This window comes from Pseudopipra pipra, chromosome 3, assembly GCF_036250125.1.
Source record: "Pseudopipra pipra isolate bDixPip1 chromosome 3, bDixPip1.hap1, whole genome shotgun sequence".
NCBI classification, from domain to species: Eukaryota; Metazoa; Chordata; class Aves; order Passeriformes; family Pipridae; genus Pseudopipra; species Pseudopipra pipra.
The window spans coordinates 27,027,996-27,051,529 of NC_087551.1; the positions used below are offsets into that span (position 1 = coordinate 27,027,996).

Genomic DNA, 23,534 nt, shown 5'->3' on the forward strand with positions numbered 1-23,534 from the left:
GTCCGATACAATGAGTTTGAACATGTACGGGTTTTCAGGTTGCATTACATATGCCCCATCATTGAGGCTTTGAGCTGTATGCGCCCTTTATGCCAGATTGACCTGCAGACTTTTTTCTTACTGTATGATTTCTGTTTCTAGCCATCTTTAGTTGGCTTCAGCTACTTGCCCTCTCCTGATTTCTCCATATATAAGAGATCCGCACTGAAATGTACATGAGTTTTCACAGATCCTACTCTTTCCAAGGGTCTTTCTCACCATGTCAGCCCTTCATTTACGTTCCCCTATCGAATTATGCCTCCTCTGTGCAATATGACCGTTTATTAATCACGTAAACCCCATCCTGTTTTCATATTGCCTCTTTAAATATTCCCCATCTTGGCTTTACTCTTTCTCATTTTTTCTTTCTCCAGAGGGCAAAGCCTTAAGTCTTTTTTTAGGTTTTGGGGTCATGTTTTATTAACCTAGACGTTCTGTTACCCTTCCGAACCTCATTTCTACCTAAAAAAATACAGAATAATTAACTAGCCAATTAATTCATTCTTTGCAATATTGCACATCTGCATGTGTTATTTTACAGGGAGCAGGAATCTTCTGTAGCTCTAGGAAGCAGTGGTTCCTCTATTTGCAAAATGTTTATTTTCAAAGAATTAAAATTCATAGCTAAAATTATTAGATGCTTCTCAACGGAAATAACAGGATCTGCCATTTAGACCCTAATGCACGCAGGGCCCCAATGGTACGCTCCTACAGCACAGACAACAGCCACATCATCTTCCCCGCTGAAAAAATGACCTCAAAGAACAGAAACAGAGGACACATAAACCTGAATATACCACATTGCCTCTGATATAAGACTGTACCCCGCTGCACCCCAGCATAACGAGAACACTGGATTTATAGCCGCGAGTGAGGGCAAACTTTTTTCCGGAGGCCGAACCTCCCCCTTACTGACATCCATACATTCCCTTCTATAGACTTTTAACGGGACCTCAGAGAAACGTACTTTTAGCGGACACCCACAAACGCACAGAGGCGCTAATCCAGCCTCAGATTATATCAAATTAGGACATTGCCCGCACAGTACTCCCACTGACTGAAATTTCAGCCAGCGTCTGAAACCTGGACACAATCTTTGCTGAACTACGCATATTTCTATCCAGCTTGAAGCCATATCGTTTTCTCGGTTTATTTTTTACAAGAAAATAATTTTAAAGAAGAAAAAAAAGGAAAGTATAAAACTCTTTGCAAGCTCTGAGGAACATTTTAAGCAGATGACATAAGACACTCGGCTTCTAGCAAAGAAGTGGCAGCGAGGGCGCAAGATGTATTGAAATCACTCTGAATTATCTTTTAATGGGGCAAACTGGCGAGCAACTTGCCTGTCTGTTTTGCCAGCCGGTGCTTACAGAAAAGGAAATTAAAAATAAAGAAAGGAAAAGGAGGGGAATAGAGCAATCCCTTTCCCAGCATCACTCCCGCAGACGCTGGAAAGGCGTTTGCAACTCAGCCGTGCTGAACTGCGGAGCAGGGTCTGGCCACACATGGTTTGCCCACCTGCCCTTGAAGCGAGGTGGGGAGAGGGTGGCGGGGTGGTCGGCTTTCTGCCGGAGCCAGCGGACACCGAGCGGAAAAGCCCGCAGCCTGCACGGCCGTGCCCTCGGTGGAGCAGGTGGCTGACCTCTACTTTTCCCTCAGGGCCCGCACCGCCCGTCCTTCTCCGACTCCTCAGCTCCCCGCCCTCGCAGGGCGACTTCAACTCCCCCCGGCGCACGCCGCTTCCCCGGAGCAACGCGCCCGGGCGTTGCTCCGCGGGTCACCCCAAACGGGGCACGTTGCAGGGTCTGAACACCCGACACCGCCTTCCCCGGCGTCCCCCACCAGAACGCCCGCTCTGTTCCGCTCAGGACTGAGCCCGAAAACACCCCGCGGGCGAGTGAAGCAACTGTACGCCGAGTTAGATTTCTAATTTTTATTATAAAATAAAAGCAGAAATATTTTCCAAAGAATGTATTCACATAATATAAACAAGAAACAAAACTAAAGTGAGTGACTTGTGGTTGATACTGTCTTTTAGGTCTAAACTTGAGCAGCAATTCCTCTTTTCTTTTTAAAGCCAGCTCCTGCCCACGTTGCACACAGAGGGGGGAATTCTGTCTCTGCCTTCCTCCGGGCCAGAGCCGGGCCACCACTTCCTTTTCCACACAGCAAATGGCTAAAGCACCACATGGACAAGGCCAAAGAAGCTGTCTCTCTGCATAGCATCAGCTACAAGAAGGTTACAGAGTCTGCCTAGAGCGCGTGTTGCTGCTATAACTTGTCTACAACTTTTGTATTCTTAGTTGAAATTGTACATCATACACCTGCCACGGATACATAGCTACAATAGAATAACGGGAGAGATGTGTAACTTCCAAACAGGCATGGCAACAGCAGCCTTGCGTTCCACTTTCCTCCCCACACCCCGAAAAAAAATATTACAATGTGCCTCTTCCCACACAGACCGGCCCGATCGAGTGACACCACTGAGAGATTCGTGAAATTAAGGCTGGAAAGAGCTGCTAAACCGATCCCCCTTACAGCCTGCCGTGAAAATCACAGCTCCTGTCCAATAGTCATTACACGCCTGAGCCCCCCTGTAAACAACTCTTAAGGCTTTTCACAACATCACTGCCCACAGTTGAGTCTGCTACCTTGCAAACCTGCAGCCAGCCTTCTGCCAAAGGGCACAACACATCCACTAAGGTGTTTGCCATCTCTTTCAAAGTCTCTGGTAAGATTAAGGGGGGAGAAAAAAAAGGAAAGAAAAAAAAAGGAAAAAAAATAGAGTAAAGGAGGGCTGGTGCCAAGGAGGGAGCGTGTACACTGTTTTAAGAGCCCAGATCTACCAGGTTAGATGACATGGGGTTGAGGATGGAGTCCTGCAAGCTGTGGTGGTGCATGGGGTCGGCACTGGGCACGGGGATGGCGCTGGGGCCCTGGGGGTGGCCCAGGCCGTGCAGGGGCTGCAGCCCGGGATTGGAGCTAAGCAGCAACGCGGGGCTGGAGGAGGTGTGATCCGGGGTCCCTGACGGCGTCTTCTCGTCCTCTGAGCTCCCCAAAACTGTCTTATTCCCGTTCATTGACGCCGAAAGCGGGTTGTGGCTGTTGGAGTTGGAATTCTCGTTGTTTTCCCTATAGGAAACACAAAAGAGGGAGGGAAATCACCGTGTGGCCGTCGCTCCGGGGCGCACACCGCTGGAGCGGGGGCGGCGGGGAGCTGGCTCCAGGGAGCAGCGAGCAGAGGGGAGTGCAAAAACAGTAGGTTTGAAAACTGCAAACCTCCAAGGTCTCTTCATCTGGCACTAAGGTCTAAGGTCCGCTGAGCTTGTAAACAGTGTCTCCTACTAGCCCAGTGGAAAGTGTCACTTTGCCAAAACGTAATTTTCTGCGTCCAAAGGGTTTGCACAGCATGAGGAGGGAGGCGGAAGGGAGGAAGACATTAAAAAAAAAAAAAAAAGTACTTTTTAACTTTAAAACTGCTCTAGGACCTGAAGAGAAATTTGGCCATGATTTCTCCTGGGAAGGCCAAAGTCCGGCGAACTCCAGGCAGAATGGCTCCGTGCAGCAGAACAGCCTCCCGGGCTCACATCAGGAGGAAAAGTCTTTTGCTTAAGACGTGTTTTTTTCCCGCCTCGCCCTGAGCCTAAAGCTCAAAATATAGCCCAATATGGAAGATAAGGCAAGCGAACAGAGTTAACTCGGCCCTCTTGGGAAATGCTCCGCACGGCCTCCGCTACCCCTCCATCCCCACTTGGACGGCGGTGGGCTCAGCTAGGGTGGCCCCTCGCACGGCTCCGCGGCGGGGATAGTCAGCACCGCCGGTGTGCCTACCGACAAAGGCTCGGAAAGGCAGTACGTAGTTTCGAAATTCATCACCGGGTAAATACCGAGAAATCGCTGGAGGCTGGCCAACCCCTTGCAGATACATCTATATACTTATATATCTATATTTTTTTCCGAAATGAGAGCAGCAAGTTGGGGTCCCTTCAAGGTTTACGCGGCCTTTACACATAACCCTCGTAGAAATACTTTAGTCACAGTCCTGCCTGAAATACTGAAGGCAATGCAAGTCTATTTAAAAGCTTCTGAGGAAGTTTTGAAACACACTATCTGGCAGAGGGGCCCTATCCTGAAGGATTTGGAGAAGTTAAGCCATTACACTGACGGTTTTTCCTCACTAAGGGCTGCAGGATGTGGCTGGAGACACTTAGTGCCAAAAAAATAAAAATAGACAAGAAAGCTCTGTTTGAACAAGTTTCCTTGAGTGAATGGCAATCCCATGAACGGTCTGTTTTCCAACGCCTGGAGTGTAATATTAGGTTGAGTGTATTTTTCAATGTCAAAAATCTTATTTGTCTCTGGAGACCTTTAAAATTTGATTCCGCGGGAAGAAAAAAAAAAAAAAGGAATGGAATAAGTGTAACCTTCATTTCCTTTGGATATTTGAAGGTGAGTCCCTGCTATCAGCAATAAAAAGGATCTCTAACATCTCGTAAAACCAACACTTGTGAGGATTTGAAGTAAAATTAAAGCGCTAGCACCGTTTCGTGAAATGAACAGAGCAAATCTGTGCCCGAACCTGCCGGGCTGCACAGCTGCGCGGCCGCGGCGCTGCCCGTTTCCAAAATACGATAGGCAGAGAGTCTCGAAAGATAGAAGTTACCTCAGAGGCAAGGATCTACAGGAGATTTCTGATATATCAATTGACCGCGCAGGTCATACGATCAGATCCGTATGGACTGGGCAATTCAGCGAACTAGTGAATGCAGTTGAAGGACCCTTTTTGCTTCTTCGAACCTTTGCGTCTTCCTAAGGCACAAGGACTGCTGATGACTTTTCAGTCATCCCGAATAGTCAAGGATGTAGGCATTAACCTCTGCCCGGCAATTAATAGTCCCTTCACTCCATTTAACGTGAAAAGCACAATCACAGAATCATGTTCGTCCTAAGAACATACACCTATTGACATGCGTTCATGAACACCTTACTGAGTAGGGAATAAGAACTGCAATGTCACGAGCGAGGCAAGAAGTTGCTCTGCTCAGTCCTTGTCCAGGTCTCCCGCCGCACGCCAGGAGCCGACGACACTGGACATATTTGCTAAACGCGTTCAGACCTACGTGTTTCCCTCTGCCCCTCGGCTTTCTCTTTCTGCACCGGAGTAACCCTCCAGGACACGCTCTGAGCTGTACGGAGCGCGGAGCCCTTGCCCTTGGGCCCCGCCGCCACCCGCCTGTCCCGACGGGCCGCAGACTCCCACACGCACCTCCGGCCACGGCGCCCGGCTGGGCTTCACTCCGGGTTGCCCCGGAGAGGCGGCGGCCGCGTTGCTTTACTGGGAGTCGCCGCTGGCCGTGGGGAGCGACCCCAGCAACAGAGGCTGCCCTAGGGCCGCCGCGTCGGCTGTGCGGGGAATGGGATGTCGGCGGGGAAGGGGTCTCGGCTGCCTCTTCCGAGGCTTCTTTCGGCGGACAGAAGCCCTCGCCGAGAGCCCAGCTCGTTCGCCGCTGGCTCTTTGGGCGCCCCCGCGGCGGACAGCCCATCCCCTCCCGGCGGGCCTCCCGCAGCCGGGGCCGGGACAGAGCGGGAGGCGCGGGGCGAGCGGCGGGGTCGGGCAGCCGCGAGAGCAGGGGAAGCCGTGGGGAGCCGTACCTTTCCTTGGCCTCGGCGGCGCGGTCCCGCTGCCGGCGGTTCTTGAACCAGTTGCTGACCTGGGTGGTGGTGAGGCCGGTGGCCTCGGCCAGCTCCCGCTTCTCGCGGGGGGACGGGTAGGGGTTGTGGGCGTACCACTCGCGGAGGACGCTGCGGCTCTTCTCCTTGAAGCAGTAGCTGGTCTCCTCGCCGTCCCAGATGGAGCGGGGCAGCGGGAACTTGCGGCGCACCCGGTACTTGCCCACCGCCCCTAGGGGTCGCCCCCGGAGCTTCTCCGCCTCGATGTAGTGCGCCTTCAGCCAGAGCTGCTGCAGCTTGGGGTGGTTGTGCGCCGAGAACTGGTGGCTCTCCAGGATCTTGTAGAGCTCGCGGAAGTTGCCCCGGTGGAAAGCCACCACCGCCTTGGCCTTCAGGACGCTCTCGTTCTTGTGGAGGTGCTCGCAGGCAGGGAGGGACCAGAGGAACCGCCCCAGCCGCTCGATGTTGCCGCCTTGCTGGAGCACCTCGCAGACGCAGGCCACTTGCTCTTGGGTGAAGCCAAAAGTCGGGAGCATCGACATGGTGAGCCCTGCCCCGCCGCGCGCCCTATGGCCTCATAGAGGGAGCGGCGCGGGGCAGCGGGCAGCGCCCGGCATGCGGGGCCGGCCCCGGGGCGGCGGCGCCCGGCGGGGCCCGCTCGGGCGTCACGGCCGGGCACGGGGGGCCGCGGCCATCGGCGGCGCCCGGCCCCGGGGCGGTCGCGAGAGCCGGGGAAAAAAGGCGAAGAGCGACGAAAAAAAGTCTCGAGAGCCCGAGCGCGGGCGGCTTTTCCCCCGGCCGCCGCCTCCTTTTTGTAAGTCCAAGTTGCGAGAGTAACTTCGTGCCTCTTTTGTCTCCTATCTGCAGCGCTCGCAGCGGCCGCGGCTCTCACACCCCCACCCCCCTCGGCCGACGGTTTGGGATCTCCCTGTTTCCCCCCCAACCCCCACCGCCAGATCCCACATAATATAGTGGTAAAGCCCTGCTCGCTCGCTCTTCTCCCTCTCGGAGTTTTCCCCCCTTTCTTTCTCTCTCTCTCTCTCTCTCTCTCTTTTTTTTTTTTTTAATAATATTATTCTAAGCTGGCATGAAAAGTGATTATCCGCGCTGTGATTGGTCCGGTTATCTGACCCGGGGACTGCCAGCAGAAGACAATAGTTTTAGTCAAATTATTTGCCATGGTGACGCTGTCAATCAGGGGTAACCCGATCTGTTTTGAGGTGGCTCCCCGGCTGGGTTGACAGATTGCTCAGATCCACTCAGAGGCGGCCCTGCGAGCTGAGATATTAGCTAGCGAGAGAGAAATTTCCGCCGTGATTGACGCTGCAGGCGCCCGTCGGGGGAGAGGGGGAGCGCCGGAGAGCGGAGCCCGAGCCCCTGCTTCTCGCCGCAGGGCGCTGCGGCGCGGCGGGACGGAGCCGCCTCCCCGGCCGGGCCCCGCCGCCCCGTCTGGATCCCGCAGTCCCGTCCCGACCCCGCCGCTCAGGACCTCGGGCTCTGCCGTCCTCGGCACCCGCGGCTGCGGTGGGGAGAAAAGCCCGTCTCAAGCCCTTGCAGAAAAATTTCTTCCTAAATGCTTTCGCTTAGCCCCCCTCCCCAGAGCCCAGTAACCGCTGTCGGAGAGTTTTATATGGAAGGGGCCTCTCATGTACAATGGAGACCCTGTTCGTGACCTGGGATCCCATTACACGCTGGTCGTACCTGCCCGGGAGCGAGGAGAAGGCATGATGATATGGGATTGCCTCTCCATGAATCGCCGACCGTGCCCCACCACGCTCTGGCGTGCAGAGCGCTGGCATTTGTGATCACTGGACGCCGGACATTTATTTATACTCGATTTCCAGGAGTGTGTCGGGATGTTTCATCCAGGAGAGGAACACGTGTAAAAGTGTAAAAGTCAGAGGCACTTCGCTTGATTAGACGGACACTTTATCACCCACGCGTGCCCATTACACACCGAGTTCTAAGTTTACTGACTCTGCGGGGTAGGGATCCTTATCCTTTCACATCCCTTTCCGTCTACACAAAGTGAAAGGCGAGGGAGAAAGTTGTGCAAGCTGGAAGGTCGAGGGAGCGGGTGCGATGAGCGGGTGAAGGGAGCCGCGGTGCTTCCTCGGGAGCGGCGCTCGAGCTGCGCGGCCGGACGGGGCCGCCGGGGCAGAGGCTGGCGTCGGGGCTCGCCCAGGTGAGGGCACTCGGGAGGAGCCTCCCGACCACAAACTCAGGGCAGTTTCCACGGCCTGTAATGTACCCCTTTTGTGGAGAAATAATAATTAATCCCACAAGCTCTTTCTACGCTATTTGCAGCCCTGACAGGAGAGGTCTCTGCAATTGTGGGTTCCTGACACGGTACCTTTTTAGCCGCCCCGGCGCGTCAGGGATTTAGCGAAGTCACAAGAGACCGGGCTGCGGCTTCCCACCTCGCAGCCTGAGCCTCCGCGGCTGATGGACGGAGCCTCCGTGCCGGCCCGGGCGGGCGCAGCGGCCGTCCCGTGGGAAGGCGAGGCTGGGGTGGCCGGCGCGCAGCCCAGCGGCTCCCGGTGGCGGCGACTCCCGGCGAGAAGCCACGCCAGGGCTGCGACCAGGGGAAATGCGGCGGGGGAGGGAGGCAGGAGGAGGAGGAGGAGGAGGCGGGGTAGGGGGGCAACGGATCAGCCCGCGTCCAGCTCTCACCATGTCCGGACGCCTGTGCGTATCAGCGGCGTATGTCTGTACTTTCTGGAGTGCATTCCACTGTGGAAGCTACGTGTCCTCCTACCTGTCCGTCCGGGCTTTTCCCGAGTGCTGCCATAACGAAACAGTGTCAAGCGGGCGGTTCCCGCCCTGGATCTCCCAGGGGCGCAAAATAGAGGCTTCTTTTTCAGGGCGAGAAAGAAACAAGCCAAATTCGTTTCAAACAAAATCGGGGATGTTGGTGATGGCCCGGTAAAGCCCCCTTGCATGATTTTCCCTTCGTCCCTTTATAAAATGATCTCTCGACTGCTTAGTGCCTCTATTCCGGCCGATCTCTGCAGGATTCAAGCTGTGCTTGTTTGTAAACGAAAGCATCCCGATCTCAGTGCTTCCTAGACAACCTAAGCAGCTGGATAGTTCGCAGCCGTAACGCACAGTGACGGGACGGGCAACCGATCCTCTTCAAATGTTATTCTGAGCAGAAACGGGAGAGAAACACAAATCCCTTCTCCCATCCCCGACCTCTGCGCACACACACCGTGTGCCTTCTGCTCCCTCCCGTAACGGGGACCGTGGAAATACAAAAAGGTGCTAGAGAGGTCTGATTTGCGTCTCCCGCCTCCCCGCTACCATGCTCGGTCACCCCACGCTTATTAGGGATATACCTGCCTGCTCTTCCTCTCCTTCCATCTGACAACCACAGTGGTTGAATCTGAACGGGAGCAGCTGTTCGCCCTACCCGGAAAGGAGATGTCAAAACCTGTTGCGTGGATTTAGATCTGAGAGTCTTCTTAGCACCCTAAAATGTGAGTACAGAATCTACATGCCAGCTTCTCCGTAGGCGCTTTCACTTTACGCTGCAGTTTGCTTGTAGCGTAAGTTCACTTCCAGAGAGCTGGGCAGAGGCAGGGCTACCCCCTTCCCGGGCACCCTGTATCAGTTTGCGTCCTAGAGCAATTGCAAATTAGTGACATCTGGATCCAAATTCTGTATAACTGCTTTTAACCTTCTGAAACAAAAAAAAAAAATTCCCGTACATGCAAGTAGACAGAGCAGATGCTGGCAGCAAAGCCGCGGCACGGGGCGAATAACATTGCAGTGCCTGGCGAGGGAAACAGGCGGTCGGGAGAGGAGCTTTTTTTGGTTTTTGCTAAGGAGCTCGTTCGCTGCCATTATATTTCAGAGCAGGAGGCGCGAATCGCCTGTTCACGTTTGCTCCCCGTCCGACGAGATCTTTTCACTTTGCTGCTGTCGGCTGTCTCCAGTTTAGCTGCTGCGGAAGGTTTTATTTGAGGCTACCCAAAAGGCGAGTTTCATCCCGGCCCCGGCCCCGACTGCCACTTTGCCCAGGACCCACTGGGCAAGCGCCTCACCCCTCCTAGCAGTCATTGCCGCACACGCAGCAGCGTGTGAAACATCATTGTGAAATATGAGTGAAATAAAAAGACCATTTTTATCTCAATGCTCCTTTCATTAACTGGGATACAGACTGTCTGAGGAACAGAGTGAAGGCGGCCGTGTCTCTTCAGAGGAGCCTTTCCTGGGACTGCTTAGTGCCTACGACTGAGTGCAAAGGTAGCGCTGCAGTTATCTGAAAATCACCTTCTCGGCTATGCCTTCACCGTTTCCTCGTAGACAGCAGCCTGTGCGGAAGGCTGCAGGCCCGCATGGTTCCCGTTAAAGACAGGAGCTGATTCACCCCAAACTCCTGCCTTGCACCTTTCCGCCAGCCCCCATAACCGCTGCCTTTGAGGAACCCCTTACCCTTTTTACCGAGCCGCTCAGCCCCTCGCGGGGGTCGGGACAAGCCTGTCACCCACTCTCCCAGGGCTGTGGACACGCGCGCTCCTGCCGGCCGGCCTCGGCTCCTGGCGTGAGGCAGGGCAGGGACACGGGGCCCCTCCGAGGGCGCTTGTATCGGCAGGGATAGGTAACAAATGATAAACCCCGCAACCTTCACATGCCAGAAAGAATCACATCTTCCTTGCAGATGGCGAGGACTGTAGCGAGAGCTACAAAATGACAGGCAACAACTCCAGGTTTTCGTTTCTTTCTTTCTTTCTTCTTCTTCTTCTTCTTCTTTTTTTTTTTTTTTTTTTAAATGTTTTTCTTTCCTTTTGGCGGGGCTGCAATATGCTTTCCCCTTAAAACCGGTGGGGTTTACCGAGACCGAAGGCCTGCCGCAATTAAATTGCTACTCCAGTTAGGTTGCTTTTTTTTTTTTTTTTTTTTTTTTTTTTTTCATGAATCATAGCGACCTTTGCCAGGATATCAGGCCTACCTGCCCCACACCCCCCAATCCGGGGGCTCAGCGAGTTTCACCGGGACCACACATTTCTCCGTGGTGAGACTAGGGATTCTTCAGGCAGCCAAAGCTCGCCCAGGATTCTCGGAGGCAGTTTTGCAACCCGGATCCGAGGGTTGTTCCCCCCGCCCTCCCGTTATTTATTCACGCCTTTATTTATTTTTGCTTTTTGTTTAAAACCCGAGTCTATCCCATCAGAGATGGCACTAAGATCCTGTCCCGAATGAAAAAAAGAAAGCACGGCAGAGGACCACTGCAGATAACTAAATTAAGACAAACAACAATTGCTTGTTGTTCCTTGATTTAGGGCGAAAGGAATAATTCAAAGCTTTTGCTGCGCGCAATGCCCCGTTCCTCAAGGGGACCGGTCAAGGATTTCAGATATGTAGCGGGTAACTCGATTATGCTAACAAAATCCTCTTGAAAGAGAACGTTGTTGGGCTGCTGGGCGGGGAGTGGGGTGCTGTGGACAGGGGAGACCCGGCTGGGCGCCGGCGGGAGAGGAGCCTCTTGCCCCAGAGAGCGTCCCCGCTTCCCGAGCCCTCAGGTCTGCCGCTCCCCTATATCGCGAAGAGGTTTCTCCGCCGGCTGGACCTGAGATGCTCGAATAACATCTTCGAAAGAAATGTATTAATTAGGAGATAGGGGACTGATGCAACGTGACTGAGTTGGCCTCGGTGGACCTTCCCTCCCCCGCCTCCCTGCCGCCCCTCGGTGAAATGGGACTCCGGGGGCGGCACTGTCCCCAGCTCAAGGCGCTGTAACCTCCCGCGCTCCCCAGGAAACACGATAGCCCCCCAGCCGACTAATGCGGCCGGTCCTGATTACTTTTATATTACCCCTTCTCAATCTCGGGCTAGGGGCTTAGAGTTTTCACTCACTTCTGCTATCAGCACTTTCTCGGCCGTTATTCTCAACATTGGTATTTATTTGGGGTATCCCCCCTCCATGGCCCACAGCCAAACTGCAGAAGGCACAGTCCGCTGGGGGGCTGACTGGGGAGAGTGAAGAGGGGGGCCCGTGCCGGTGCCCACCCAACCCCCGCCCCGCTCCCGGCTGCGGGGATCGCCTCAGATGCTCTGCGGCAGAAGGGACTCTCTCAGCAGACAGTGTACAGCTTACAGACAAGACAACAACAACAACAAAAGGCACATATGGTTAAAATAAGAAGAGAGAGAGAGCTTTCTGCCTTAGGGGATTTGCAATAACTAGCCAGAAATGCAGGGTATTGAATCTAAACTTCTGGTGGGCTTCTGTGGGATTGACAACTTAAATCACACTACAAGCATCAATTTGACAATATTTGTAAACTTCTTTTTTCCAGGGATCTTCTTGATCAGAGATAGACCAGGTTGGTATGAGCTTCAGCCACGAAGGTCTTTTTTTTTTTCCCTCCTCCTTTCCCCTCTTCCGAGTTGATGAATAGCGATCAGGTTTCTTTTAATGGCTGCCCCCTATTCTCACAACCTCCCACAACTAACCCAAGAGCCTGTTTCCTCGACCTCAGTTAATTCCGCTGATTATTCCAAGATGATGAGGAAAGCACGAAGATTGTTCACTGTTCCTACCGATTCAGAGCATTTCTGTTACCATCTCCATCCCTGGCTCACGGGGATTTGGCCGAGGAGTATTTTTAGGAACAGGCTGCCCTCCCTTTCCTCCTGCCTTCCCTCTCCAGGCAGCTGACAGCTTCGGGGGCTCGGCCATAGTGCTGCCGCTCCGTGGGTGCGGGATGCTCGCCGGGGGCTGGGCGCCGAGAGCAGATCCCCTTCGCTCTGCGGCAGCGGCAGCTGCTGGGGGGTCTCGGAGCACGGACATTGCTCAGGAGGCGGCGGCGCAGGTGAGCCCGCGCTCCTGCCGGGCGCTTTTCCTAAAGGGGAGCAAACCGCCGGCCGCCCCCTGCAGCGCGAGAGGGAATTTCGGTTCCCCCCTAGGAAGGAAAGCCACTCCTTCGGCCCCACGGGCTGCAGGCGGGGATCCACTCCGAGAAACCTCACTAGAGGGCTCTAATACTCAGCTCCCATCGTTGCTGAGAGAAAACAAGGCTCGTCCTTAACGTCCTTTAGTCTTCCGGATAGATTTAGCCTGATTAGGTCTCTCCCTGTCTGTCGAAGGTGATTCACATAGGTTATCACAATGTCTTAGTAACAGCCACCAACTAGCCTGCCTACCTGCAAGTGAGCGGAACTGATGTCCCCTTCCTGGTGCATAATGGTACACGAGGACTTTGGGGCTCCCTTCCTCTTCTGTATACATGGCAAGAGAAGAAAGTGCAGTCCCTAAAACAACCAAGGGCCCCAGGCACAGGTATCCTTGTCAACATTTAGAGAGCAAGCACTATATATGGATATGTAGATTTTTTTTTTCCACCCCTTTACTACAGAAAGAGTTTGTGTAAGTTCTTCCATGGTGTACGCAAGTGTAGTATGCCCATAAACACATCAATTGTTTAAATTCTGCAAGACAGAGGCAAGCTGAAATGTAGTGTAGTATTAGCAAGTAACACTGTTAATATCAAACAGTGATGAACTTAACTGGAATTTGTTCTGGTTTGGGGACTTTTTTTTCCCTTTTAAATATTTGCTATAATTTGCCATTGGAAATAAATAAAAGCAAACAAGAGAGTATCAATTAAAATTAAAGCAATTATTTGTTGAGAGGGAAACTTCATAACATTTCTGAATGCATTCAGTTTAACTCCCAATAGTTTTAGTAAAATAAGTAAATTGCCTTATTTGCAAAACCTAGGAAGTGCAATTTAGTTGCTTGTCATGTCTTACAATTCTCTGGGAAGCTTTGTGTACAGATCAAAACTACAGGAAAAGCTTTGTGGAAAGCTAGATAGTTTAGATAATTTAACATCAGTTCAAAGCTGATCGACTTTCCTGTGGAAAATTTGCTACTTCTGAACTTGTGACAACATTCTGTACTTTCCTCTGTGGATTGTTTCAACCTCCTTTTTCCTGGCTTAATTCTGTCTCTGTCCTTTGATGTCCTCTTTATTTCACAGGTTCTTGAATCAGCTCAAATATGCTGGGGGCCATTTACTTCCCAGAGAAAAACCTGGTATCCCTTTTCATTACTTTTTTTTCCCTCCTCACCAGTTTTATTCTCCTTATAAACAAGAACTTTATTACTAGACTAAAGTTGACTTCATTACTTATTTAAAATATAGAAAAGGCCAATACAGCAAACATTGAACTGGTTTCAGTCAGTTAAGTCACTTCAGCAGGCAAGACTCTGTACTGTACTGGTTAAGAAACAATCTGCTGCTGGGGCACCATACCCACATCTCATTTCCTCCAACAGCCCAGTCATGTGTGCATGGTAAAGTGCATAAGGGAACATCATCTATGCTGGAAGTAGATGCTAATGATAGCAAACACTGCTACTGTGTAGTGCAAGGAAGTGCCATGAGCTCAAGCACCCCATTTGGCTGCTATCATACACCCAGGCACAATTTTGGCTGTACTAGATGACACCTGGTTTGACTCCCTTTGTCCTGCACTGTTCTCGTCCTCCAACACTCCTCCAAAAGTTTTTGCAGTCCCAGGAACCCTTCCATACTCTCAGTCCGCTCCCTCCTTTGGTTTCATGTTATGAAAATATCCCATGAACAATTTATGATGCATTCCTTATATTATCTCTGATACTCCGAACAAGAAATTGTTATTTTTTGAACTAGAGAGACACCAAAACACCCAAAGATCTAGTGAAAAATGCCACTTAGCCCCAGGAGCAGAGAAGGGTTCCCAGCTGTCATTTATTTAGCAATAGGTTCATAGTTCAAACATCTTTGCAAGATGGGACTTAGCGTCCCACCTTCTTGAGATTCAGTAATTCTTCCTTCTTCTAACAGAGTTTGATCAGTGCTGAAGTAATTTTTAGTTGTTTCATTCTCACCATAAGTTGCAGAGGAAGTCAATACTAGGCATAGGGCTGAAGATTTCATTGAACGACAGGGAGCTGCAAAATGGGATTCTACCTCTCAGTTTTTCTATATGTGTTAGTTGATAGAGTCAGAAAACACTCAGGATATTAATCGTTAAAGAGTGTGAATACACACACACATGCACGAGTTTATGTGTATTTATATATGTCTAGCTGGTTTAATTAACATTTGTTTAATTTTAATTAATGGAAAAACAGATTGCAATTTCTTTAAATACAAACCTTTTCTTAAACAGTAAGACAACAACATCAAAGTGATATAACCTGGTAAACACTACCTTAATTATGAGGTCTTTTTCACTTTAATTACATAAGAGAGTTGGTGGAAGAAAGGAACAGAACATGAGGTAAGATGAACAAAGTCCTGGAAGAATTTTACAGAACAAAAGGAATTTTTTTCTCTCTCTTTTTTTTCCTTTTTTTTTTTTCCCTGATCAACATTCTGAAACAAATCCAGTTGTGCGTGAGGGTGTTCATGTTTTTTTTTTAAGTGAAAAGATGTTAGCAGCAGTATTTGGCATGTGCTGAAGAAGTCTGAGAACTGGGCCTTATAGTCATCATAAAGTGAACTTCAGCTTCCAAGAAGAGAAGAAAGTAAAGAAGTATAATTGGGTGAGTAATGTGAGTTATGATGTGGAAGCTGCAACGTAATGAGCATGTTTAGTGTACATAAGGGAAGGAAATGTATTCAGTGCCAAACTAGATGCCAGATCTGAGGCTGGCAGTGGTGAATGAGTGGTATGAGTACATCAAGGAGAAGGATGTGCCTGAAGATGGTTCTCTTAATCGATCAAACCGTTGAGACATTTCAATACAGAGGACAGAGGTGGGGCCACTAGTTTAAAGAATCAGGGCAAAAAGAATGAAGACTGCAAAACAAAAGGACCAAGAATTGTCCCAGCAACATCCCAGAGGAGGTTGTAGGTATAACGAATGATCCAGGGATTGCTGGAGGCTAGCTCACAGTGATTGCAAGGATATCTGGTCTTAAAAAAGATGAAGCCTTCAACTATGTGAGAGACTACTGGAGAGTTGGGACAGTATGAATTTTGCTGACAAGACATCTCTCTTCCCCGCAGCTGCAGAATGAACGAGGATGCTATGACAGGGGGGAAGGTTTCAGCTAGGAAGAGTTCAAGGAGACAGTGTGCTTGTGGTCACCACAAAATCCTCTGTGGTCTAGGGCCACAGACAGTGGAGTAAGGAGGTTGGAGCTCTTTTTATATTCACACGCTCCTTTTCAAAGGCAATAGCTGTATTCTTTTTCTCCAGCTTCAGAAGGTTCTGAAAATCCCTATTGGATGAATAAGCTGTGGCCAACTCCAACGTAGAAGGGTGCAATATAAATCTAAAGCACATTGACTATGTTCAGTAATTAGATGGCTTACAGTTTGCCTGACATTAGTGACTGATTTGGTTTAGTTTTTCAACTTCACATGACAAAAATCTTTATGTAGATGAGTGATGCACCTCTGATAGAATTTTGAGAACATCTGTGGACCTTGTTCCCATTCTGTTCAAGATACTTTGTATTTACCATCATTAATTGTGCAACATATTTAACCTTGTAACATGTCCAGAGACTAGGAAAGACTTTTTCTAGTCTCCTACCTTAGCTGTGTAGTGGGGGAAATACCCTGAACATTCAGACGTTAATGGAGTGAATCCCAATAGGTCTGTGAGCGCTGGATCAGGGTTCTGAAAGAGTAATGGGGAAAGAGGATTTGCCATGAAATAAGAAGTAGAAGGAGGTTTATGAAAGTAAAAGTTTGAAATGGCCTTGATGAACTTTCCTCAGGCCTCTTCCAATTAGGCATCTGGCACACAGAGTGGCAGACCATCTAGGATGGCACAGATCTTGGCAGTATTATGGAACTAGTATTTTCACAAGGAGGAACTGTTCCTGAGCAATGCATAAACCTTTTTTCTTCAGTGTCGGGTAGGCATTTAAGGAAGACAATTCACATTATTATTAATTATGACTCACTTAAATTGATTCTATTCCTTGGGGACAATAAGATGAACATTTATGTCTCTGGTTACATCTATTAGAGTACAGTAAAAACAGCAAAGAGGTGCAAGATACTGTTCTTGGTGTGTATTTCCTTTGGGATAGTCTTTCAAGACTCCAAAGGTGTTGAGATATTGTTGATATTATATAACCTTCAACACTTAAGCATATGCATATCTTCTGAGAAGTCTTATTCGATCTCTGGAGACCCACAATGTGATCCTCACTCAGTCATAAAGGGAACTTTTCTAGGTACTACAGAAGCAGCAAAGTTTAAATGATCATTATTTGTAGAATTTGATGAAGCAGATGTTTCCTGCCTTATGTAAAATAAACAGCTACTTACTGTGTACTATGTGGTGATGCAGGTTGATAATCTGCTGCTGAATAATATGATGTTGTGTGAAGACTTGAACTGTTTCCTTATATAGTCCTCAAGAAATAATATTTTCTTTGCCCACATCTGAAAATAAATTCACAGGCAAATATGAAACCAATCAAATCTTGCACAAATGTTAACACCCAGATGTATGTGTTTCTGCATGGAATGATGTAGCTAGCAGAACTCTTGGATAGAGATAAAAATACAGATTAGGCACATATAAGTTAAATATGTCTAACTAGTTTGCCAAGAATGTATAGTTTTATGAAATCTGTATTAGGTACAAAACTCTCAGTATTTTCTTCTAAAAACTTTTCATTAGTATACAAAGGGAGAATGTAGATTTCTGTAAAAATCAGCAGAACTTTCCTACTTCATGTACAATGAACCAGAAGAAGCACATGACCTTACTTCCAAGGGTCAACCGTTGCCCTCGAAATTCCCACTAGAAGCTAGAACTTGAATAATCCTATCTTTTAATAATAAATTCTACAATAAACCCACGGGATTTAGCAATAATAATTAATAGTAAGTTTGCATGTTGGATAGAACTTTTTCAGTTCATTATTTTTCAGTCCATTATTTGCTATGCTAAATTCCAGCATGACTTGATTTGACTATTTAGATTGTCAACTTATATTCATAACAGAGACGGGAAAGAGAACAAATAGAGAGAAAATACCTATATCTGAGGAGACCTGTGTCTTGTTCAGCTTTCTACATCGTATATCCTCAGTAAATTAGGAGGGCCTATTTTAAAGTTAGGGAGCCACAGGAGGTCAAAATCAGATAAACCTCTGAACAGAAACCCAGGGTATGATTACCTGAACTGATGTCTTTTTTGAGAAAGGCTGATCAATCTTGCCCATGGAATCCCCTTTCCTGGCCTCACTCCAACACTGTGTACTTTTCATGGGCAGATGGTTATTGACCTATCACAGTACTTTCTGGGTATCTTCTGATGGCTGTTCAACCCCAGAAACAAAAAGGGGAAGTTGCCAAGTCCATTTGCTATATGTGACTCCTCACTTCAGTCACATAAGAAAAGGCCTTCCCTCTTTAACCTGGGCAGTTGATGTCTGGGTTTTCTCTTCCTATGTATCCTCTAAAACTGAACTGTGGACTTGAGAGGAAACAAGCTTAATATGCCATGTGCTTCCTATTTGTTGAAGGTATCAGTGCTGAAGCTCTGTTGGCATACTAAAATGTGAACATTTTTACAGTATAGCAGGTTATGGAAGCTGCTTTTGATAAATTCTAGTAACAGCATTTTACACTCCACGTGCTCATTTCTGTGAATGACAGATTGCACTGCTACATCTCTAAAGAAGCTCCTGACAAGGGTGATTCAGCACACAGAGAAAGTGGAACATGTGTTTAATTCTGTTTCTGTATTCCCTAGCACATTTACACAGGACTGTGATCTTGTTCTCTCTGATACACCAGAACAAGAAAAAGAAATGTATGGACATATTTACCTCTCCTTCACTCTTGACTGATTTTAAAGGTACATGAAGAAGTTCACCAGAAGTTTTTCCTCTTAGCTGGACAGTAGGAAAAGCGACTGTGGCAGACAGACTAGAGGCAAATGATGTGGCTTGTTGGATAGTAGGAATTAGAAATGAAGCAGCCTGCCTCAGTAACTACCAGATGTCCTTGTGTTGAAAATAGTTACCAGGTAATAACAATTGACATACACACATTGTATTCTGAAAGTACTTCTTGCAAGAAGGTAGTTTGAAACCTTTCCTGGTAGTACTCTTCCAGACACAGAAATTACTACTGGTTTTATTCATTTGATGGAACTAATGGAAACCAATTTCAAAGATATGTAATTTTTTTATGATTGACCAAATACCTAAAACATGTATCAATAACCACTAAGTGCTCTCTAAAAACAGCACATAGATCCAGTTATAAATACTAGAAACACTGTGCCTGATTTAGAAACCTTCAGAATAATCCAAACATTTCTCAAATGTACAGTTCTAACTTTGCTCTGGTCTGTTTTGTGGTTTGTTCTTCAGCCTTCAAGGTATCCACGATGCATGAGTTTCCATTTCAAGTTTTAGTTTAATGACTTCACTTAAGAAGCAGAAGAAAAGGAAAGCCATATGAATTAAATATTACACAGCATTTGGCAAAGAACTTTCAGGAATTCCATAAGGAAGAGTGAAAAAACCCCAAAGCCTACACAGTTGCACAGAGTTACTAGCAGCAACAATGAATAGTGCTGTTACCATCTAAAAGTACACACTTTTCAGTAAGTCTTGGCTGGTGAAATGCAGAAGCTTAATGTGGATTACACTTTTTAAAATATTTCAACTTCAAAAAATAGAAGACCTGTAGTGTGTTTTTATTTCAGAGTACTTTGCATGCAATCTCAAGATAAATGGGAGACACTGATTGTGTTTGTACCTGTGCCAGCCGTTGTGGTTAGATATTGCTGTTTTGTTTCATCAGCCAGATGAACTTACCCAGGGACATCAATCAAATACCTACATTTAAAAGAACACACTGTCAAATTAGTGGATAGAAAGAATACATTATGAGAAAGAAATTATCTGGTGAAAGATTTAAAGACTGACTTGTGTTTTGTTTCATTAAAGGCGGAGTAGTGCCCTTTCATTTTCCATTTAGCATGAACATTCTTGTACTCCATTACAACACCAGTCTTATAAGAAACTAACTGGCTTGGGATAGACATGAGCCTCCTTGGAAAAATTACAGCTTCCCATCTTAGAGATTCCAGATTACCTTAAAATGTGGGGCCTGGGATAGGTGACCCCACTGGCCTTCCTGGAGATAGTCTCATGTGCTCCATTAGGTCTCATGGCTGCAAGATTGCCTGGTGCACTGCAGGAGCCTTCCCAGGTGGCCAGGCTGCTGGCTGTTTCTCCAAAGGAAGGGCTTGGGTCAGTGAGGTAGTGCATCCACCCCTCTAAAGGGCATAGAATATAGTCTGAAGGAGAAAACACAAAAATCCCTAGGAAAGCATTGTCTTTGCTCTTCTCCCTTTTAGATACTCTTGGAAGATAACCTTGCTTTTTGCACTTGCGGTCAGGGGAGAAGTTCATGGTAGTAAGGGGTGAGGATGGGGCTCGAGAGTGAGCACACATGAGTTAGGATGATGAGCAGAAAAAAAAGAAGAAAACGGATTATAAAAAGCTTCAGAAGTCACAACTGAGAGTATTTTATCTTTGTTTTAGTAACATGGAGTAATGTTATCCAGGTTGGCTAAAAGATCTTGCTCTTCAAAAGAGCTTGTCAAAGATTTATTTTATAAAAATATAAACAAAACACACTCTAAAGACCTTGTGTTTTGTGTCTTTTAGGTCTTTGTCTAAGTGGCAATTTCTTGCTGTCTTATTTATTATACACTAAGCATTTTTAGACAAGAAATACTTCCGTTTTCTGATTGATATAGATACGATACCTGTCTATTTCTCTCTGTGTTTGTATCTGTATATATATAGAACCCAATGGACTCTGGAGGCCACTCCCATCCTGCACAACAAAAGCAGGCTATTGCTGGCCCAGGCAAGAACTCAGACACCTCTATTCATTTTTATCTCTGTGGCAGAGGCTGAAAGGCACTCGCCTGATGTTGCAAGGAAGTCCCAAGGTGTGTTCCTTGGGAGATGCGTACGGCTGTAACTAAGGTCTTTGCCTGCGGATGGGTGCCTGCTTGCTGCCCTCTAAATGACAAAACAGTACTACTTTGGTGAAATATCATGGTCATTAAGTGCTTCACTTGCATGTTGAGGCTGTTCTGACTTTCAAGTCCCACACCTTAGGTATCTCGGAGCTAAGCAAGCAGGCATGGAAAGGGTTCACAGCAGTCTTTCACACGGTAGAAACCCAGTGTTACTAGTCTTAGCTTTATTAGCCCTCGTCATCATTTGTATATAGGAGCACTAGTGTGTGCTCCTTGTTGTGAGGGATCCTGGCAAATGGGTCACTCATTGTAGTGAGGAGGAGCATATCTTGGTAGTACCCAGACAGTTGCCATTCCAAAGCCAGACTTCATGGCTCAGACTCACACTTCATAGAGAAAGTTCCCTGTATAAATTGTCAGCTTTGAAACCAAACACTTCCACACCTAGTCTGCACTGTAAATCAAGCTTTGGTGCTACTTTCCATCCAGCTCCATTACACAAGTAGTCTGATTTAGTTTTATGGCAGAGATGTATTTTGGCTAAAATGGTATTTTTCACAGACTGGGGGGTAAACATGGCTATTCTATTTGTAAAGCAAAAGGTGATAAGATGGTAACAGACAGGCATAGGGAGTGCAGGTGCAGTTCCGAATCCCTGCCTGGCTGTCTCAGTACCTGGGCTTGGTGCCTGAGTTCTCCCATGCTCAGATCTACAGCAGCACCACAACATATTGGAACCTCAAATGAAAGTACTTACATCTCATATTCAAAAATTCATTTCCATAATTGCATGTGAAATTTTGCCTTTCTTTTGGAAGTGAAAAGAGACAGCCCACAAAACTACTGTACCATCCTTGTTCCCTAGAAATATTAATTCATCATTAAAGTTATTAAACAGTAAATGGCTGAGATGTGTTACTAGAAGCCTGAAGTATTTCCTTTGATTGTTTAAAAATCTCTGTTTTAATTCAAGTCATCTATTTCCTTGCCTTTTACAGTTTTGAGTGCTCTATCTTACCACATGGGAAACATTTCTCAAAGGTGTCAAAGTGACTTGTCATGGGTTTGGAATGAGAACTAAATTAAATGTCCATACTGTAACATACTTATATAAATAATGAGATATTCCAGTATAAACCATTCATTTGGCAGTCATTTTGACATCAGCAAGTACTAAGTGTTATAGAATTCCTGCCTAATTTTGACACATGCAGAGAAAATCAGGAAGGAAAATGCGTGTGTGTGTGTTTAGAGTTCTATAGAAAAAGACAGCCCCTTGTAGTCTGTTGCCATAAAGGTATTTCTAACTTTTTTGGAAATAGTGCAAGATGTTTAAAAAAATACTCTGGATTTACAGCAGAATGCTGCAACATTCATCTGTCTCCCATTGAATTCCAAAACTTGTTCCCATGATTTAGAAACAGAAATGGATAAAAAAGACATTAGTGAGAATCAAGAATGATTTATTATGGATGATATAGTGTCACTACTTCTAAGAAAACATTAAATAAAAATTCTTCATAATAAAAAAATTGTTACCTGTTGAATGTTGCTCAGAATTTGCTTATTAGTGTATTATACCACTCTGTTGCCAGGTCTGGCATTTCTCATCCAAATAATGTTTTAAAGTACTGGTAAGGCTTGTGGGCTGCAGTGCAAACCATGTTAGGAATAATGCATGTACAGAAACCCAACAGTAGCAAAGCCTCTTTCACTGGGATTCTAGAAATAGTTGGCACTGGAGGGTCCTTTTATCTTGCATCAACTTCACAAGCTTGCATGGAACCAGGCTAACAATAATCAAAAATTGATAAGAGATACTTAGTTCCAAACTGTCTTTCCAACTGCTTGGCTACTTAAAACCAGTTTTTAGGGAAGAAATCTTTCTCACTCAAAGATCCATGCACACATTCTTTGACAGCATGAGTGGCAAACAAACCTTGTACTCTAGGTGGATTTTATCTTCAGACAAAAGGCATCCATTATCTGTTGAAATGGTATCCTGGTTTGTTGGCAGCAGATCCTGCACCTACTGGAGAGAATGCCCCAAACCCCCAGGCTGACAGAGACAGGCAGTCTGGCCCAAAGCATGTCTTTACTTTCTCATCAGTAAAAGACACTCTTCAGGTTAAAGTCTCGGACTTGCTGGTTGGGTCATAGAGGGACTTTTTTCTGGCACCAGGCGTGGCATAGCTGTCTATCTGTCTTTATGTTTTCTTGTGATTCATCTCCAAAAATTGTAACTAATACCTCAAATGATCTCTGAAATCTCTGCATTAAGAAATAAAAAAAGCACCCATTCCTCTATTTGTCTATACCTCAGTGACTTAAAAGATTGACATGATTTTTCACTTGGAATCAAAGGTCATAAATATTGCTATTAACTTGTAGATTTTCAGAGATTGCTTCATGTAAATGTAGAAGTGTTTCTAAGTAGTTTACAAGTGCATTGCATCTTACTTCAAAGCCATGGTTAGTTACGTAAATCACAAGCTTCCAGTAAATAATTTGATCTACAGTCAATCTTCTTTTAATGATGTAAAAAAAGATAATTTTATGTCTTTATTGCAACTGATAGCTGGCCAGGAAGCACAAGCCTTCTACTGCACTCTTCACAACTGTGTCCTCAGCCTGTCATGAAGAGAAAAAAATCTTTCTGTGATGGAATCTGGGGAGCAGCAGGCTCCTAGCAAGGGCAGTAGTGTGTCTAAGCCACTCACCCATGGTCTTAGTTGCACCTATAGCATATAGTGCATGATGGCACCAGGCATCCCAGGTGACTCAAGAGCAAACAAAAAAGAATTTCACTAGTTGTCAGGTTGTACTCATGAGGTGTATTGGG

The 23,534-nt window shown here is 47.1% G+C and overlaps 1 protein-coding gene and 2 long non-coding RNA genes across 4 annotated transcripts; 2 read left to right on the forward strand and 1 right to left on the reverse strand.

The window, feature by feature from the left end:
- Window positions 1-1,957: 1,957 nt before the first annotated feature.
- SIX2 (SIX homeobox 2) lies at window positions 1,958-6,614 on the reverse strand. The gene is made up of 2 exons (XM_064648396.1): window positions 5,695-6,614; window positions 1,958-3,174 (listed from the first exon to the last, which is right to left on the reverse strand). Exons 1-2 carry the CDS (start codon window positions 6,252-6,254, stop codon window positions 2,871-2,873), a joined length of 864 nt encoding a protein of 287 aa, XP_064504466.1. The 5' UTR covers window positions 6,255-6,614; the 3' UTR covers window positions 1,958-2,870.
- Window positions 6,165-7,628, forward strand: LOC135411152 (uncharacterized). The gene is made up of 2 exons (XR_010429011.1): window positions 6,165-6,255; window positions 6,580-7,628. It is a non-coding gene; the product is annotated as an uncharacterized LOC135411152 (long non-coding RNA).
- Window positions 7,629-8,347: 719 nt separating this feature from the next.
- LOC135411151 (uncharacterized) lies at window positions 8,348-17,002 on the forward strand. 2 transcript variants are annotated; one of them, XR_010429009.1, is made up of 4 exons: window positions 8,348-9,191; window positions 12,015-12,041; window positions 15,133-15,253; window positions 15,721-17,002. It is a non-coding gene; the product is annotated as an uncharacterized LOC135411151 (long non-coding RNA). The 2 variants fall into 2 exon arrangements; XR_010429010.1 differs by lacking the exons at window positions 12,015-12,041; window positions 15,133-15,253; window positions 15,721-17,002 and adding an exon at window positions 9,569-9,847.
- The last annotated feature ends 6,532 nt before the right edge of the window (window positions 17,003-23,534 follow it).

Excerpts from the sequence above, each read along its gene's own strand:
- SIX2 (XM_064648396.1), bottom strand. The coding sequence starts at position 6,254 with ATGTCGATGCTCCCGACTTTTGGCTTCACCCAAGAGCAAGTGGCCTGC. Across the intron at positions 3,175-5,694 it reads GCCGCCGAGGCCAAGGAAAG|GGAAAACAACGAGAATTCCA; the intron begins GTACGGCTCCCC and ends TGTTTCCTATAG.